A 16,250-nucleotide genomic window follows, 5' to 3' on the forward strand; every position below is an offset into this window, starting at 1 on the left:
TCTGCTCGACGGTGCAGAATCCGGAATCCAAAGTTGCCCATTTCCTTCTGGGAGCTTACTATCTCTATGACAGCTCTCGGCACGCAACCAACGACCCGGCTTTCGGCTCTTTGTACAAAATAGCCATGACGCAGTACACGCAGAAAGCATTCAAAGTGGACAAGGAATATCCCATGACCTGTTCCATGTTTGGCGGCTATTTCTTACTCCGCAAACATTTCCCAACTGTCGAAGCGCTAGCCCGCAAGGCGATTGAACTCACTGATGTTAACGCGATTGCTAGTGATGGATGGTATTTACTCGCGCGAAAGGAACACTTTGAAGGCAACTCTGCAAGAGCCAACGAGTATTACACCCGGTCAGACCAGGCCCGAGGTGGTGGGGATAGAGGATACCTGCCGGCGAAATTCGGCGCTGTGCAAATGCAAGTGAGGACCGGTGACTATGATGGGGCCAAATTTCGTCTGGAAAAGATTATCCAGCAGACGAAGAATCCAGAGTCGATGACCCTGCTTGGGGCTCTCTTTGCGGAGGAAGTGTTTGCAGCCCAGTCTAGCCCGCTCAAAGAGGACAAGTCCGCTGAAGTGAAGAAAGCCACGAGCCTCCTCGAGTCCGTGCGTGCGTCGTGGAAAGATGAGAAGAAAAAACTTTCGCCTGATGAGTCTGTTTTACTTTATCTTGCACGACTGTACGAGAGTGGTTCGCCAGAGAAGAGCATGCAGTGCCTGCAGCATGTCGAGCAGATGCAGCTGGCTCAGATCCCGGATACCGAGCGGCCCGAGGATATCCATGATGAGGAGACAACAACGAACCTCCTTCGGGAACATTTGGCGCCTCAGCTGTTGAACAATATGGGCTGCTTCTTGTATCATTCTGAGAAGATAGAACTTGCACGGAATATGTTCCAGACAGCCCTCAATGCTTGCGTGAAATCTCGTGACAGAGATGATTCGGCCGACACCGATGCTTTCGTTACCACAATCAGCTATAATCTCGCCAGAACTTATGAGGCCGCGTCCATGCCCGAGGAAGCCAAAAAGGTATATGAAGGACTTCTGGAGAGGCATAGTGATTACACCGAAGCCAATGCCCGATTGACATATATCGCTCTCCGCCAAAGCCCAACAGACGAAGGACCCAAGAAAATGGCCAAATTATATGAACTAGAGTCTACAAATCTTGAAGTCCGTGCTCTGTTTGGCTGGTACCTAAGCAAATCGAAGAGAAGGGTAGCAAATATCGCCGAAGACCACGAACAACGTCACTACAAGCATACACTTCAGGGATATGATAAACATGACAGGTACTCGCTTACGGGAATGGGCAATATCTTCCTCCTTGCCGCTCGAGACATGAGGCGCGATACAGAGCAGGATAGAGAGAAACGAAGAAAGATGTACGAGAAGGCTGTGGAGTTCTTTGATAAGGCGCTACAACTTGATCCGAAGAATGCTTATGCGGCGCAGGGGATTGCTATTGCATTGGTTGATGATAGAAAGGATTACACGACTGCGGTACAGATCTTCTCACGCATTCGAGACACACTGCGCGACGCGAGCGTCTACCTTAATCTTGGACATGTGTATGCTGAGCTTAGGCAATTTTCTAAGTCCATTGAGAACGTAAGTGGTTTAGCCTAAGAATAGAAAAGGAAAAGAACAACTTGCCATGTTCGATGTTTACTAACCTAACTCTAGTACGAAGCCGCTCTCTCCAAGGATAGACAACGCGATACCCAAATTCTAGCCTGTCTCGGCCGTGTCTGGCTCTTGAAAGGCATGCAAGAAATGAACCTGGCGGCTATGAATACCGCCCTGGACTGTACCCAACGCGCTCGCGCCATTGCCCCCGAACAAATCCACCTTGAATTTAACGTCGCATTCGTCCAAAACCAGATCGCGCAACTGGTAGTCTCTCTCCCGGAAACCCAAAAGTCGCTCCAAGACGTCCAAATCGCTTCCGACGGCCTTGATGAAGCGATCAACACCTTCAGCCAAATTGCGAAAGCCAAGCATCCACCTTACCCCCGCGGCTCTTTGGAGCAGCGCGCGAACATGGGCAAAAATACCATCCGCAGAAAGCTGGAGCGGACGCTACAGAGCCAGGGGGAATACGAGGAGAAGAACGCCACGAAGTTACAGCAGGCGCGGGAGGCGCGGGAGACTGAATTGAGGAGGCGCGAAGAGGAGAAGCGGAAGGTGGAGGAGGCTGAGTTGGAACGGAAGAGACAGATTGCTGAGGACCGGCAGCGGCTAATTGAGGAAGCGCAGCGCCTTGCTGCGATACGTGCAGAGGAAGAGCGGGCTAGGGAAGAAGCAGAGTATACCACTGACTCCGAGACCGGGGATAAGGTGAAAAGAAAGAAGAAGGCGGCGGCGGCGAGTAAGCGGAAGAAAAAGGATGCTGGGGACGATAGTGGTGCGGCAGGGAGGAAGTCTAAGGATCGGAGTACGGGTCCAGAAAGTGAGCTGGAATCTGATGCAGAAGATCACCCCGCGCCGCGGAAACGGAGACGGCTGGAGAGACGGTCCACTACTAAGTCTAGTAAGTATAAAAGTAGTGAGATTGTGGTTGAGTCTGAGAGTGAGGACGGCGAAGAAGGCGCAGGATCTGGGACCAGGGAAGCGAATGGGGCTAATCGTGATGCTGGTTCCCCCGTTTCGGATCGTGACGAGGATGACGATATGCGTGATACTACTGCTGGAGGGGTCTCTGTGGATGAGGATAAGGATGCTGATGCTGTTGTGCGACGGCGGCGGACAAAGTTGAATCTTCGCATTGAGGATGATGAGGATGAAGAAGGGGAGAGTGAAGTGGAGAGTGCAGGGAAGAAAGCTCGCCCTGCCTCGCCGGATGCGGAGCCAAATGACGAGGATGATCTTTTTGAGGAGAAAAGTGGTGACGAGGCCATGGACCGTGCTGGTAGTGGGGATAGAGATACGGAGATGAAGGATCGCACGGATGAAGATGAAGATGAAGAGTAAGCGTTCTGTGTGCACCAAAATTTTCACGGCACCAACATCAGCGGGGACTAGTTGATATGTTGCAGCCATTACCTCCAGCACACGAATCACTATATATACTCAGAACGTTTAATTTTCTCTCATCGGCTGATTTTCCGTTTCGTATTTTCTTGTCGCCCCCTTTCCATGGCCTCTTTTAAGCTGGTCTATTTGTTTGTTTCCCTAACTATATGTTTTTAAGAAACATGCATTGGTGTCCTTTATGGTGCGTTCAGTGCGGTATCACTTTCCTACTGGTTTGAATTCCCATATCCATTCATCACTTGTCTTTATTATTTTATCATTCTGCGTTTACCCTTTCAGGTGCAGTATACTGTACTTCTCCTTTTCTCGGATTTCAAAGCAGGGATCTCTATTGATCTCCTTATTTGCTTGCTCTACGTTATATCTATATATAGGTAATTGGAATGAATGAAGAGATGAAGTTTGGTTCAATCCGTTCTATTCATAGCCGGATCACGGCGGATTCCATATCTCTACGTAGCCTCCAAACTATTGCGGGAAGACCACCAAACAGAAAACCGATATCAGCCTTCTTCCACAAATATTGTCAGGATTTTGTATCGGCAACTTAAAATTCATCTTGACATTTTGGATCCATTGCTCCACGACAGACAGGAACTCTGTGAGCGCGGGGCAACCGTTTCTGCAACCGTTTCTTCTTGTTGGCAACTTCCCAACGCTTGGACTCATCTAACAACTCCCATTAGAAATCCGTAATCATCGTTGAGTTATTGCTCAGTATATTTTTCGAAGAAACCAAACCGTAATACTAGCCGCAATGCACCCTCCAGCCCTCGCCTCCACCACCAAGATTGCATATTTTGACACTAAACGGGCAGCAACCGACAGCTCTTATGCCCGGTCCTTCAGCTCCGCTCCCTCATTTGTTGTTTACTCGGACAAATTCATTAACGATGTGCTCGGTCTCAATGCCCGGTTATCTCTCGTCTCGTCCCGCAAAGATGCGAAGGATAAATTCGCCCATGAAGCCGGGGTATACATCCCAAGCACAAACAGTATCTACTTCACATCAAACTACCAGACCAGCGACCCCAGAATCGACCTCTACGCCATAACAGCCGACACCTGGCAGATTGAGAAACTCACCGAGAAGCCAGGCTTTGATATCGTCAGCCAGCCCAATGGCGCCTGTAATTACCAGGGCAAAATCCTCTACTGCGCCCAGGGCAACATGGATACTGGTGGTGGCAACGGCAAGCCCTCTGCCCTCACCCTGGTCGACCCCGTCTGCGGCACCGCAGACACTCTGATAAATAACTTCCACGGCCGTGAATTCTCTTCGATCAACGACGTCGTCGTTCACCATGGGACGAGAGACATATGGTTCACGGATCCGACATATGGGTTCGAGCAGGCATTCCGCCCCGTTCCCGAGCTGCCCAAACAAGTATACTGCTTCCGACCCTCAACATGCCAATGTTGGGTTGTCGCCGATGGCTTCAGTATGTGCAATGGCCTTTGTTTCAATCCAGACTACACCCTCATGTACATCTCGGATACAGGTGCGATACAGAGTCATGGCCATATAGGGGATGGACATAATTTCTCGTTCTGCGGGACGTCACCGGCTTCTATCTATGTTTATGATGTAGTGGATGGGGGAACTCGTTTGGCAAATCGGCGGCTGTTTGCCTATTGTGATAATGGAGTACCGGATGGGATTAAGTGTGATGAGAAGGGGTTTGTATACTCTGGATGTGGGGATGGTGTGCACGTGTGGGACCCCAAGGGACATTTGGTGGGGAAGATCGTCGTTGGGAGTACTACAGCAAATTTCTGCTTTGGTAAGGAGGGGCTCTGGATGTTTGCGGAGGAGGAGCTGTGGTTTTGTGAGTTGAAGGCTCGGGGTGCATTGCCTGAGGTTAAGGGGAAGAAGTGATTACAGATGGGAGAAAGTTCAAGAAAATGGAGGTCTTGAGAAAGTATGTGTACGTAGTATACGAAACAGGTTATGGGAAAGCTAATGTACTGTAAATAGATAAACCCGGCTTTGATATATTGAACCTAGGCGGGCTCAGGGCAGGGAAATTATTTCTATGAATAGCAGTAATAAGCTCCACAAGGCTTGGGTAATTTAGAAACACCCATTCACTTCACGATGGCGGAAGAAAATAAATGCATCTATAAACTGGAAGTTGTTTTGGTGGATATTTAAATCATTCAAGATGTGGCATACAAAATTCTAAATATCAAAGGTTCTTCAGTTATCTCATAGGGTTGCTTCGAGCCGGTAACATATTGCGATTATCTTCTGTTTATAGTTGAGAAATGATTGGAGCCTTATATACTAATTGGAAATATCATATATTGAAAAAGTAGCGAGAATTCCGAAGAAAGGAAACATGTAGGAATAGGAAAGTAAGAAAAACCTAGGGAAAGCACTCTTTCGTGACAGTAGTGACCTGAAATCGATCGCCCTTCTAAAAATCCGCCCCATTCCGATGCCACGAAGCTAATCGAATTCCGGAGCTAGAATTCGAAGTGCTCTCCGAATTTCTCGCTCAAGAGTATCAGGATCAATTATTTAAGGTTCTGTGACATTTGTAGTGCAAGTTTACAATATCGATTTCGCAAGCATGTAATGACATTTCCAGTCGCTGTTTCAGGGGAAATAAACGAGGCCCTCGTTTTCTTGCGTAATTATATCTTTGAGGACATAGTTCAAGACATAGCCACATTTCTCCGCCGGATATTGAAGCAGTTTCAAAATTCGAGGGTCCTCATTATGTTCAAGATACATGCAAATTGCGAAGCACTCGGAAGAAACTTTGGTGTATGTCCACCATTGCTTCTCCTCGCACAGTTTCCCAAGCCAATAACTTAGTATGAGGAGCGCCCTGGGATCCTTCTCCTGTAGGAGCTTGGTATATGCGGGATAGAGTCTCCCAATGAAGGGGATGAGTTTCGCAAAGTTGTTTCTGTCCGCTTTGAGAGGCAGCATGGGGCTGAGCATTCGGAGTGGCCAGTGATATGGATTGGATTCTTCGGTGGTCGTTTCGTGGATCTCACACAGCTCTGCAAGCTCCGGATGCAGTCCCTCCCGGCCCGGTGAGTTATTGTTGAATGTGTGATCCTCATCATCAGATTCCATGAAAGCTTCGAACCAAATGCTTTGCCGCAGTTGCTGGATGGTGATGGCTTCGAGGATATATCGAAGCCCGGACTGGCCCAGCAGCCACGAGAGCCGCGTAGGATCCGATGAAAACACCCAAGAACTAGCTGGTTTACATTCCTCCGGGCTGAAAATGATGGTACCCAATAACATGCAAGTCGACATTAGAGGGTCCATATTGTGCTCGTCAATTGGCTTTGAAATTTCCCTACGGTAAAGTTTTAATGCACGCTCCCAATGGACCCCTGCGGCAATAGCATAGGATTTGTCATAGGGCAGAAGACGGCGGAGGTGTGTTACTGCAACGCCAAAAACGGCATGCATGAGGCTTGGGTTCTAGGGGCAAACACATTTAGTAGTTTGCAAGGGGAATGGGCAAAGAAGGAAATCGATTGTAAAGTAATCTGTACCTGGAAAGCAAGTTGAATCATTTTACCACTCATGACTCGTCTATGGGCATCAGACGACGAAGACGCATGGGCGGCCATAGTTATGAAGTGATGGAAAAATTCCACAGTTCTATGGCTTATTGAACTCATCACCTGGAGGAAAGCCCTATCAGTGGACTCATCAAGTTGTAGGACCCGTTCGATCTTATCAGCTAAATCGGCCACAGACATCGAGAATTGTATCGATGAAGGCAGAAGACGTGGGCCGGGAGCAACTTGACAAGATCCCGCGTGCAATATCGGTTGACATCGCTGAACCAGTGTTGTCGAGTAATCGCAGCCTACGCCGTACGTCATGCACTTTTGGCACTCGGGTTTTGTCTCATCACACTTGAAGCGAAAATCAATATGTTTCCACGTCCAAAGCGACCAAAGCTATTGGACATACCTTGACCCGCCGTTTCTTGCAATTCAAACAGCCAGCTCGAGACTTGCGATGGGGCCGGCGGGGATGATAGACAGTGTCCTTTGACTTGCCATTTTCCTCCTCAGATTTCCGAGGCGGTCTATTCGGGCCATTAATGCGGAAAATTAGCTGTTTTTTGACGACGCGGCTTTCCATGGTAGGACAATGTTGGTGATTTCAAGTTCGCAGAGAGTTGACACCAGCGATCATGAAATGAAAAGAACATTCAGGGAGACCCTATATGATGGCGCAGCAAGAATTTGTTTCCGACTTTGCAAAAAAGAAAAAAGCAGCTTTTGGATATTTGCAAAAGAGCTCTGTTGTGAGCTACGGCGATATTCTTCTCATTTTCTTCCTCCATGTCAAATATATAACTTATTTAGCTGCCTGGTGAGAAGCTCGGCGGAATCACGGCAAGGGTCGGAACTGAGCCTTGCGATTGCAAGTGAAGACCTCGTATCGGTTTGCGGTTCATATCCAGCTTTTGAAAAGCTCGTCCCAACCAAGGCGTACTGCGGGAGGCAGAATCGATGTTTGCCACACATTTTTTACCTTGCAAGGCACTGCCTCAGCTTTCTCAGACATCGACCATCACTCACACCAGACACCTATGACGCTTTTTGCATACTTCAGTGCAGAAACATAAGATATGAATTAACTTCAGAATCCACGTCATTTCAAAAAAAAAAAAAAAAAAAAAAAAAAAAAAAAAAAAACCCATTTTGATATGATTTACCTGGGGTAGCTCGGGATAATTCCGCCGGTGGACATATATTTTGTATATCTGCCTACTATCGGGTATCGGCCACCATTTGTTACATCTACAAGTCACATCAAACTGATGTATCCGCGTTCGTATTCCATGATATTGATATTGATTATAGTATTAATATCGATAAAGCCACTGCAGCCCACACATTCGGAAGAGTGATGTGACAGAGCATTCCACTGGTTATTCATCCAGTATAGGGACCAATAACTAGTGGGAAGGTTGCTGAGATATTACAATCAGAGCGCAGACATTCAGTATCCAGAATATCGCACTGTTAAGGACAGGTTCCTCGAATGATGTACCGCTATGATCAAGGACAATTGAGATTGTAAATAAAAAGGAAAATGCTGTGAGATTTTAGCCTCACGCCAACTTTGTCAGGTCAGAAGCAGCAAACTTTCTTCAGACTTCAAACAATCCACTTCTGCCTCTTTTATACCCTTCTCAGACCAGGTAATCGGGTTTTCTCTCAAATGTGTTTCATTCACATTTCTGCTGAGTTGGTAGCAATAAAACCATCCCAACCCATCTTTCCAGCACCATTACCATGGAGTTAATATATAACAATTCAAACAGTCTGTTAGAAGTGGGTTAAATAGTGTTTATAGCGTCAAACCATGCCCCCAAGTTGTTATTTCCATCAGCCCCGAAGGTTGAGCAAAGTCTCACCTTGAATTCAACACAAGTATGATCATAACTGCATGACAGCTTTCAGCACCATGAGCAAAATTGGAAATCCTTTGCGTAAGCAGGTCGTCTTTTGGCGGGACATTCATGCCTCCGCGCTGTCGCAAACCGATCTTGAAAGAGCTTCAGAATCTAAGGGAATGGGCGGCATTTTTAACCAGGCCTCAGAATGATACAATTGAGCCAGACTTTTTGTTGTTGAGTTCGCCTTCGGGTTAGTATCGTTTCCATTTCCGGGACTATCTGCTATTTTATCCGACTGCATGAGGGGAAGAGAGAAGAACTGTTGCTGTGAGGTGGGAGAAGTTTGGAGAAGAATCTTAGCCATTACGCTGATATGCGAAAAGAAGTTGGACTTTGCGAGATGTTACCCGTTTTCTCTCCTTGCGGATCCAACATGGGGATGTTGGGTTATCAAATTGTGGGGAATGCTCAGGTTCGATTCAACTTTTTCTGCACGCCTTTTTGTCTTCAAAAGATCTATTAATAACCTATAGAAGTCTGGTGAGTTCCCCCAATACCAACGCGGATGGTGGATATATCGAATGAAACCCACGCAGATCCGGACTCATGTCAACCTTGCCTTGTGAGGTCTTCTACGGGGCTTGCTATGGGAACAGCAATATTATCTGTCATCCCAATACTCTTGATGGCTGACCCCTCACGTTCACCATATCCTTCAAGCACGGATCCATCTAAACAATCCATCCACATTCGCAGTCATGGCAGAACACCGCGCAAGATTCTTGGAGCAGAGTGAGAAAAGGACCAACAGGATCAAAGCGGAAAAATAGGAATGCTAACAAACAGGGTCACATTTGCCGGGTACAATTTTAGTGACCTACCGAAAAGAGGCAAGATAAAGAAAAAAAAAAAAAAACGCACAGATTATTTCTTTTTCACTGAGCAAATTCAAAGCCTCTGTTGTTTTGTTAAACTTTTGTTTTGTTTATCAACGGTACGTGCATATAGCCCCTTTAAGATCCCTTTGTTCCCACGATACGCTTATGCAAAGTACCTTGCATTTTGTTCATTTGAAGATAGGTAAGATGCGTGATACCCTTTGATGCGCGACTGTGGTTCAGGCGCATGGGTCTTTTCGCGATCGAAATTGCTCTACCAAGAAATGGTTGAACGTTTTGTGGAAAGGAATACGATATGTTACGTAAAGCCGATTTCTTGGATTGAGCAGATGGCTGTTCAAGTTTCTCTGATTGGCAACAATCTAAGCAAAGTGGGCCATATAAATAACATCAAAACGAATCGCAGGTACCTGCATGAGAATCGAAAGCCAAGTATGCAAACGCCGCGTACGGCATACCTCCGGTTGAATATTGAGAAGAGCGTGAATGGAAATCCCACTGCTCCTGTCTAAACAAAAGCCACATGACCAAAAAATGGTGTCATATGAAAGTTCGGCTCATTAGGCGGGCTCCAAGCCCCCAGTTTCTGATCAGGGAATGTCTGCGGGTTGGTGATGGTGCGGAAGAAATTCATTCTCCAGCGTGTACCACGAAGATCCTCGGGCGCGTTAAACAGGGCAAGCGGGATCTGAACTTCCGACTTCCAAGTCTTGTCTTGGCGATTGAGAGTTGTTTTCGCCAACATCCCATCCCCGAAGGGATCAGAGATGAAAGCGTGATCCATAGGCGCATTTTCTGCACGCACGCGCGAAGGATTGTAAATAAACGACTGGTAGGTGACGTTGTTCGGATTTACTTCGAATTCGAGGTATGTTTGGGGTGGCTCATCGCCGAGTTGTATAAACGCCTCCATCACCGAGTACTTCCATATGTCGTCGTTGGTTCCCTGACTGGGATTGAAATAGAAGTACTTTTCGTCGAAGGCCGTGAATGTCAGATGGAGCATGGGAGAAATCTCGGATCCTTTGGTACTGTAACACAGGTCGACTTGAGTCGATGGGAATGTCGTTCCCTCCGGAACCGATTTGTTGAATACGATCTTACTTTTCCTTGGGCATTCGGGAACAACGGCAGATGGAATTTCGTGACTGCCACTGTCATCTGCTCCCGCGGAAACGGTCATTGCCGCCCCTAGGGTGCTGAGGAGGAGGAAGTGGAGGTGCATTATTGTAGATGGCCGGGTGAAATGAGTGGAGTGTTTGAAGTGACAACTAAGAAAACACACGCCCACTGCGAAGTGAAAAGGAATTGCAATGCCTGGGCGAGGTACCTGCTTATAAGTAGCGTCAAGCCATTGCATGCTGATCACAACACCAGCTTGAAATAGATCCGGACCCTCCCTCTCTTTGTCGAAGCAGCAGGGGTTCACATGTAGTGCTAACCTTAGATCTCAAGCTTCGGCCCTGTTTTCCTTTACTCTTTGACTCAAGTCATATTCCCAGCCAGCACTACCCAAGCACATACAGAGATAAGGTAGTATTTGACCAGGTGTGCCTGACAGGAGTGAGTTGATATGACAGTTTGCGCCGCCATAACAGAGACCATACGAAGATTGATCCATCGGCGTCTTGAGCTGGCGGATCGCTATTTTGTTCCTCATTTCTTGGTATGAATGTAACTTCAGCGATGGGATAGAAGCATCATAGATGTGTTTCAGCCTTTTGAGCAGGGCATGTTGAACCATATTCCAACATGACATGACATGGCCTCGTGGAAAAAGTTCGATTCCATGCATCCAATACAACTTCTTGCATTGTTCGAAATAATGGGGGGTTTGTGCCCTGCATGGATAGATATCAAAAACAAATCCTGATTACAACTCAATGTATGTACTGTACAGATCTGTACACATATGTACATCTAACTGTCACATTTTATCTCAAACCACAATTGAAATATGTGATGCGGCCAAATGTGGAGGAGTCTAGCCAAAAAAAAAAAAAAAAAAAAAAAAAAAAAAAGAATCAATCCGAAAACGCTTTCCACCCGGCTCCCAGGAAACATTTCCTATTAGTTTGTTAAGTGGGAGGCACGCATGCTCCGTCGAACAAACCACCCAGGCTGCATAGCGACGCACAGTAGCAATTCTCTCTCTCTCTCTCTCTCTCTGTGTGTGTGTGTGTGTGTGTCAGTTGAATGGTTTTCAACAACTTTGCATGTTCATCTGCTGGCGTGCTGACCGCCTTCCCATGTGGAATATGGAATATGGAATATGGCTTTTCACGACCAACTACAACTAGTACTAGCTAGCAATGTAACTACTGTACTGTACGAAGTTACGCCGCAGCCTATCTAGCCATCTTTATCTGTTCGTGATACTCATCATATAACACTGGCCGATATACTGACCTGCATCTTGGAAATGAGCAATCCCCCTTCCAAATCCGCTTGCCCTTTTTGCAAAATGCAGCTAAAAACTGGTTGTATAAATAAATACAGAAAGTCAGTGAGGAAAGTAAGAAGTATTCGGGACTTTTTGAGGGGGACAAATAAATCTATCGGTTGAAATCAAGAAAAGGGATACTAAACTAAGTACATACATACCTCTCGCCTCAATGTTCAATGCCATCAATCGACAAAATTGCCGGCGCAGCTGCCCTGAATCGATACATAACATCATAATATGTTAGTTAGGCCATTGCGTTGCTAGTAGTAGAGGGAACGAACCAATCCAAAACCCCCGCCTCCCCAAACATAATAAATAATAATTTAACAAGACGGCGCGTGGGGATAATGATGAAACCCGATTTTCTCCATGCCAGGTATATATTATATCTATCTAGATATCTGGATCTAGACGGTTACGCAACGGTCTGTATGTAGGGGTGGGTAGTGTATGTACTGTACATGTGGAAATCCCATCTGCGCTTCTCCATCTTTCATCTCTATCCCCATCCCCATCCCCATCCCCCTTCGTCTTCACCTTCCATCTCCCCTCATGACTCTCGTTAATTTATGCATTTTACTTTACTTCGTTTTCTTCTTCATTCCAGATATGTATGACGGAGATGCATGACGTGTGAGTTGTATAATTTATTTCGCGATCATGCCGTGCGGGTGGATATCGGGGAAGAGATCCCTTTTCTTTTTTTGTTCTCCTACATTTGAGGTATAGATATGCACCCGTACATGTGTACCTATCATTGTACATACGGCACATGGAGAAGGGCGGGCATGAAGATGTTGAAAAGACCATATTTTATTCAGAGCTTCAATGAATTAGATAGGTACCCAAGAAAAAAAAAGTTAAATTCAATCAAGCCGACTAACCCCAAGCTAAATCAAACGAATCCCTCCAGCCTATATTATATGTAAAATGTGAGCATAATGTTTTTTTTTTTTTTTTTTTGTTATATAAAGAAAAAGAAGAAAAGAAGAAAAAGCAGAGCCTTCGACTTCTTGTCTGCTCTCACTTTTCCCCCTCTTTTTATGTTAATAGCGAAGGATTAGAATCCACCATCTCATCAACCTCATCCAATTACATCCCATCCTTTATTCCGCCGTTTGCCAAAAGAGAGAAGAGAGAAAAAGGAAAGGTTGAAAGTTGAATAAATAAGAAACATGCAGAAGGAATGTAAAAGGCCAAGTGGAAGGCTGACTGACAAAAGAAAGAAATCTGAAAACAAGGGGGAAAAAGATGATAGATATATCACCAGAATGAATGACAGTGAGGGAAGTAAAAACTAAGAAGAAAAAAAAAATATAGATATATATATGAATATATATGAATGATTATGTGATGTGTATGTATGTAGACATGAGTAATGTGTATCATGTAATATAGACGCTGTTTCCCAAACAGAGTATAAAAGCTCAAAAAACCAAAATGAGGTCGTGGGGCTCATAAGATAAAATGTGAAGTGTCAGTTATCAAAACGAATGTCTTCGCCATATATGTATGGACTTAGAAAGGAAATGCGAAAAGGATAGGCAGGGTGGGCAGGCAGGAGGGAGGATAAGGATGAGAAATATAGAGTGCAAGGTTGATGAGAAATGAAAATGATGTCATAAATGCCAGCAATATGCAAGGATGGGGTAGAAAACCAAAAAAAAAAGAAAGGAAAGAGTAAAACGATCCAGCTTTTTATTGATGATACATCAAAACTTTTTGGGGCGCGACTGGGCAGAGAAAGAGAAAGAGAAGTTGAAAAAGCAAGTAAAGGAGAGAGAGAAATAAAAGAGAAAAAAAAAAACAACCAAACCAACTGCCGTCTATCTATATAGGGGTACAAAACTTTATTTGCTTTTTCGCGTGGACGCAAGCAAAATTGGAAAATGGAAAACTGATGATGTTTAAAAAGGAAAGGAAACAATTGTGCGATGCAATGTACAGGTGGTGAGGAATATAGGGCCAGAGGCCCCTCTCCCAAATTACCACAAGAGACTAATTGGCGGTCAGTGAGAAGTGCACACATCGCCAACGGTGGAACACCACTTGCTATTTTTCTTTCTTCGATCTGCGTTTACATTTTTCTCACCGCGATGCGGGGGCGGGGAGTCGCTGCAGCTGCAGTGGGAAAAAGCGAGTATGACTTTCGAGCCTTCCGACCACTAGGGCCACGGGTTACAGTGACAGACCGCTTTCGAGTCTCAGGGGTCTTGGTCTTGACGGGCGAGGTAGGTTGGCACAGATCCAAGGCGGATACAGACTTCGCGCGATCGTGATACGGCATCTTCGGGACAGATGAGACCTCAGAATTATAGCCATCCACAGAATCTGCGGACAAGATAGGCGCCGATCGCTGAGTGAGCTCTCGCGCCAGGCTCTTACTTCGTTGATGAATGGCGATGGGGGGCGGGCGGGAGGCAATTTTCTTCATTTGCTGTTCACCGGCAGAGGGCATGGAATCATAATCCACGGCTGGGTGGCTGCGGTTCGAACTATGCACTAACTCGGGAACACTGATTGTGGACACCGACGAGCGATGCTTTCGTGCGACTGATGCCGCGCGGGACAGAATAATGCTTTCCTGCGAGTTGCACTTGCTGATTGGAGAGCAGCTTCCTCGGGAAGAATCGACGGGCTCGTCCACCTGGGTTGGGAAGTACAAGGGATAATGTTCATCGATCTTTTGGCCGCCCGGAATCAACTCGTCATAGGCTTGACTTGACACCATGTCATCTCCAAAGGGCGCTGCCACGATTGGCACATGCTCGGCTCTAAAGTAATCGGCTTGTGATAATGGATCTGCTTGAACGCATGGAAGAAGACTGGTCGCTGTTATTGGGCTAACATCATAACTCGCAGCAATGAAAAGGGGCACCGTAGCGGTGTTCTCATTGATGCTTTGCCGGTCACTGTGTTCCGATGCATCCTGACTCTCTTGATTCTGGAGATCAATGGGTTCGGCAAACTTTTCTGTGCCAATGGCGTTGGGGGAATCAGCCACGGGGATTGCTCTAATAGTCAGGCTCTCGAGTCTCTCTCTCATTTCCAGTTCTTCAAATGAAGTGCGTTGCCAATCGAAATTTGAATTTGACTCTGCAGCATGCTCGTAGCAATAATCGATGTCATCCTCCCATGACAAGTCATCTGCTGGACATTGCAATATCGAACGCCGCTTGTTCAACGCCCATTTCTTCTGTGCAAAAGCTGCATCGGAATCTCCAGCAAGTGCTGGAATCGTAGGCGATCCAAGCGGCTCTTGGATGCGTTGTGTATATGAAGGCACTGCAGGTAAAGGTTTATCGAAGTCCACTCTGGGGGTGGACTGTCCAAAGCGGAAAGGTTCTGACGAAGTTGCGAGGACGGAGCTTCGTGCCTCACTATTGCGGAATGCCGCAGTCTCGTCCTCCTCTGGAACATCTGCGAGATCAAAAGTATGAATATTCGATGGCGGTGTACGGGCCATTACTGGCTCATCGTCATCAGGTGTGATAGCGTTTCCGACACCGGGGAAGACGCTGGGCAGATCCAGCTTTGGGAGGTGTTGCTCTTGTGTATCATCGTACGTTGTTTCTGGAACAACAAAGGTAGAATGAAGACCAAGCAGGGCATCAATGGTTTGAGGTGATGGCTCAGGGATATCAGGTGTTGCCAGCTTTGAAGACGATCGAGGAGGCGGTATCATCGATGGGGATGATTGTTGCCTGGACAGGCGAGACACTGGGCGAGAAAAATTTTCTACTGATCGAGAATTGCGGTTTGATTGAAGATTGGAATGGGAGTTAGGTGAGGTGCGTGCATTAGGTGATCGAGGGGGGCTATGGGAGTGCTGGAACTTTGAGTCCCAAGTGCGCAGAATGGCATCATTGTTGGTGGAAATATTGTCAGAGGAAGAGTTTTCGGAATGCAAGCGTTCGGCTCTGATTCCCTTCAGCTCGCTGCCAGGACGCTGGGAGGCCCTAATGACGGAGAATTCCGTCACTATATCATGGAGATGACAGTTATTCAAAGGTGGGAGCTGGCTGGGGCTTGTATGTGTAACATGTTGGAAGTCGAAGGGGTCAGAGATATTCTTCTTCAGAGCATCTATACCATGAAAAGGAGAGAACAAACGCAGCCAATGTCAGCCAAAACCCAAGCAATTCATATGTATGTATACGCAGGTTAACAAGAATAAGGGGGAAAGGGGGGAGGGGAGGGAGGAACACGAACGGGTGTCGCTGTGCCGCGATCTATGGCTGCGGTAGAATATCCCAAGCGCATCCGTTTTCTGGGACGCAGAGTGAGCTCCTCTGGCCATTTCGTCTTCCTCGTCTAGGGTTAGGGTGGAAGAGATGCTGAATTTGCTTCCCTTGCGTCGAAGAATGCGGCTACCACGCGACAGAATAGACTTTGTAGTGACAGCTTCTTTCTCAGAACCCTAATTGGAACTGGAAGGGGTTCGACCGTCTTGAGAAGATCTCGTGGG

At 46.5% G+C, this 16,250-nt stretch overlaps 5 protein-coding genes across 5 annotated transcripts in view; 2 read left to right on the top strand and 3 right to left on the bottom strand.

The window, feature by feature from the left end:
- HCAG_03024 (conserved hypothetical protein) overlaps positions 1-2,984 on the top strand; it is a gene marked incomplete at both ends in the record, with an annotated part of 3,969 nt that extends 985 nt beyond the window's left edge. Inside the window, 2 exons of the mRNA XM_001542803.1 lie at positions 74-1,622; positions 1,698-2,984. Of these exons, the coding sequence (XP_001542853.1) occupies positions 74-1,622; positions 1,698-2,984 (2,836 nt within the window). The remainder of the gene's footprint in view (positions 1-73; positions 1,623-1,697) is intronic.
- Positions 2,985-3,804: 820 nt separating this feature from the next.
- On the top strand, positions 3,805-5,087 carry HCAG_03025 (predicted protein; the record flags this gene model as incomplete). The annotated part of the gene is made up of 2 exons (XM_001542804.1): positions 3,805-4,876; positions 5,026-5,087. 2 exons carry the CDS (start codon positions 3,805-3,807, stop codon positions 5,085-5,087), a joined length of 1,134 nt encoding a protein of 377 aa, XP_001542854.1.
- Positions 5,088-5,649: 562 nt separating this feature from the next.
- Positions 5,650-7,559, bottom strand: HCAG_03026 (predicted protein; the record flags this gene model as incomplete). Its single annotated transcript, XM_001542805.1, has 4 exons — positions 5,650-6,495; positions 6,570-6,701; positions 6,997-7,114; positions 7,390-7,559. 4 exons carry the CDS (start codon positions 7,557-7,559, stop codon positions 5,650-5,652), a joined length of 1,266 nt encoding a protein of 421 aa, XP_001542855.1.
- A 2,285-nt stretch (positions 7,560-9,844) lies between these two features.
- Positions 9,845-10,561, bottom strand: HCAG_03027 (conserved hypothetical protein; the record flags this gene model as incomplete). The annotated part of the gene is made up of 1 exon (XM_001542806.1): positions 9,845-10,561. One exon carries the CDS (start codon positions 10,559-10,561, stop codon positions 9,845-9,847), a length of 717 nt encoding a protein of 238 aa, XP_001542856.1.
- A 3,298-nt stretch (positions 10,562-13,859) lies between these two features.
- On the bottom strand, positions 13,860-16,082 carry HCAG_03028 (predicted protein; the record flags this gene model as incomplete). The annotated part of the gene is made up of 2 exons (XM_001542807.1): positions 13,860-15,868; positions 15,995-16,082. The coding sequence occupies 2 exons, from the start codon at positions 16,080-16,082 to the stop codon at positions 13,860-13,862; spliced, it is 2,097 nt and encodes a 698-aa protein (XP_001542857.1).
- Positions 16,083-16,250: the final 168 nt, after the last annotated feature.

The sequence above is a fragment of the Histoplasma capsulatum genome, genomic scaffold, assembly GCF_000149585.1.
Source record: "Histoplasma capsulatum NAm1 scaffold_2 genomic scaffold, whole genome shotgun sequence".
Taxonomy (NCBI): domain Eukaryota; kingdom Fungi; phylum Ascomycota; class Eurotiomycetes; order Onygenales; family Ajellomycetaceae; genus Histoplasma; species Histoplasma mississippiense.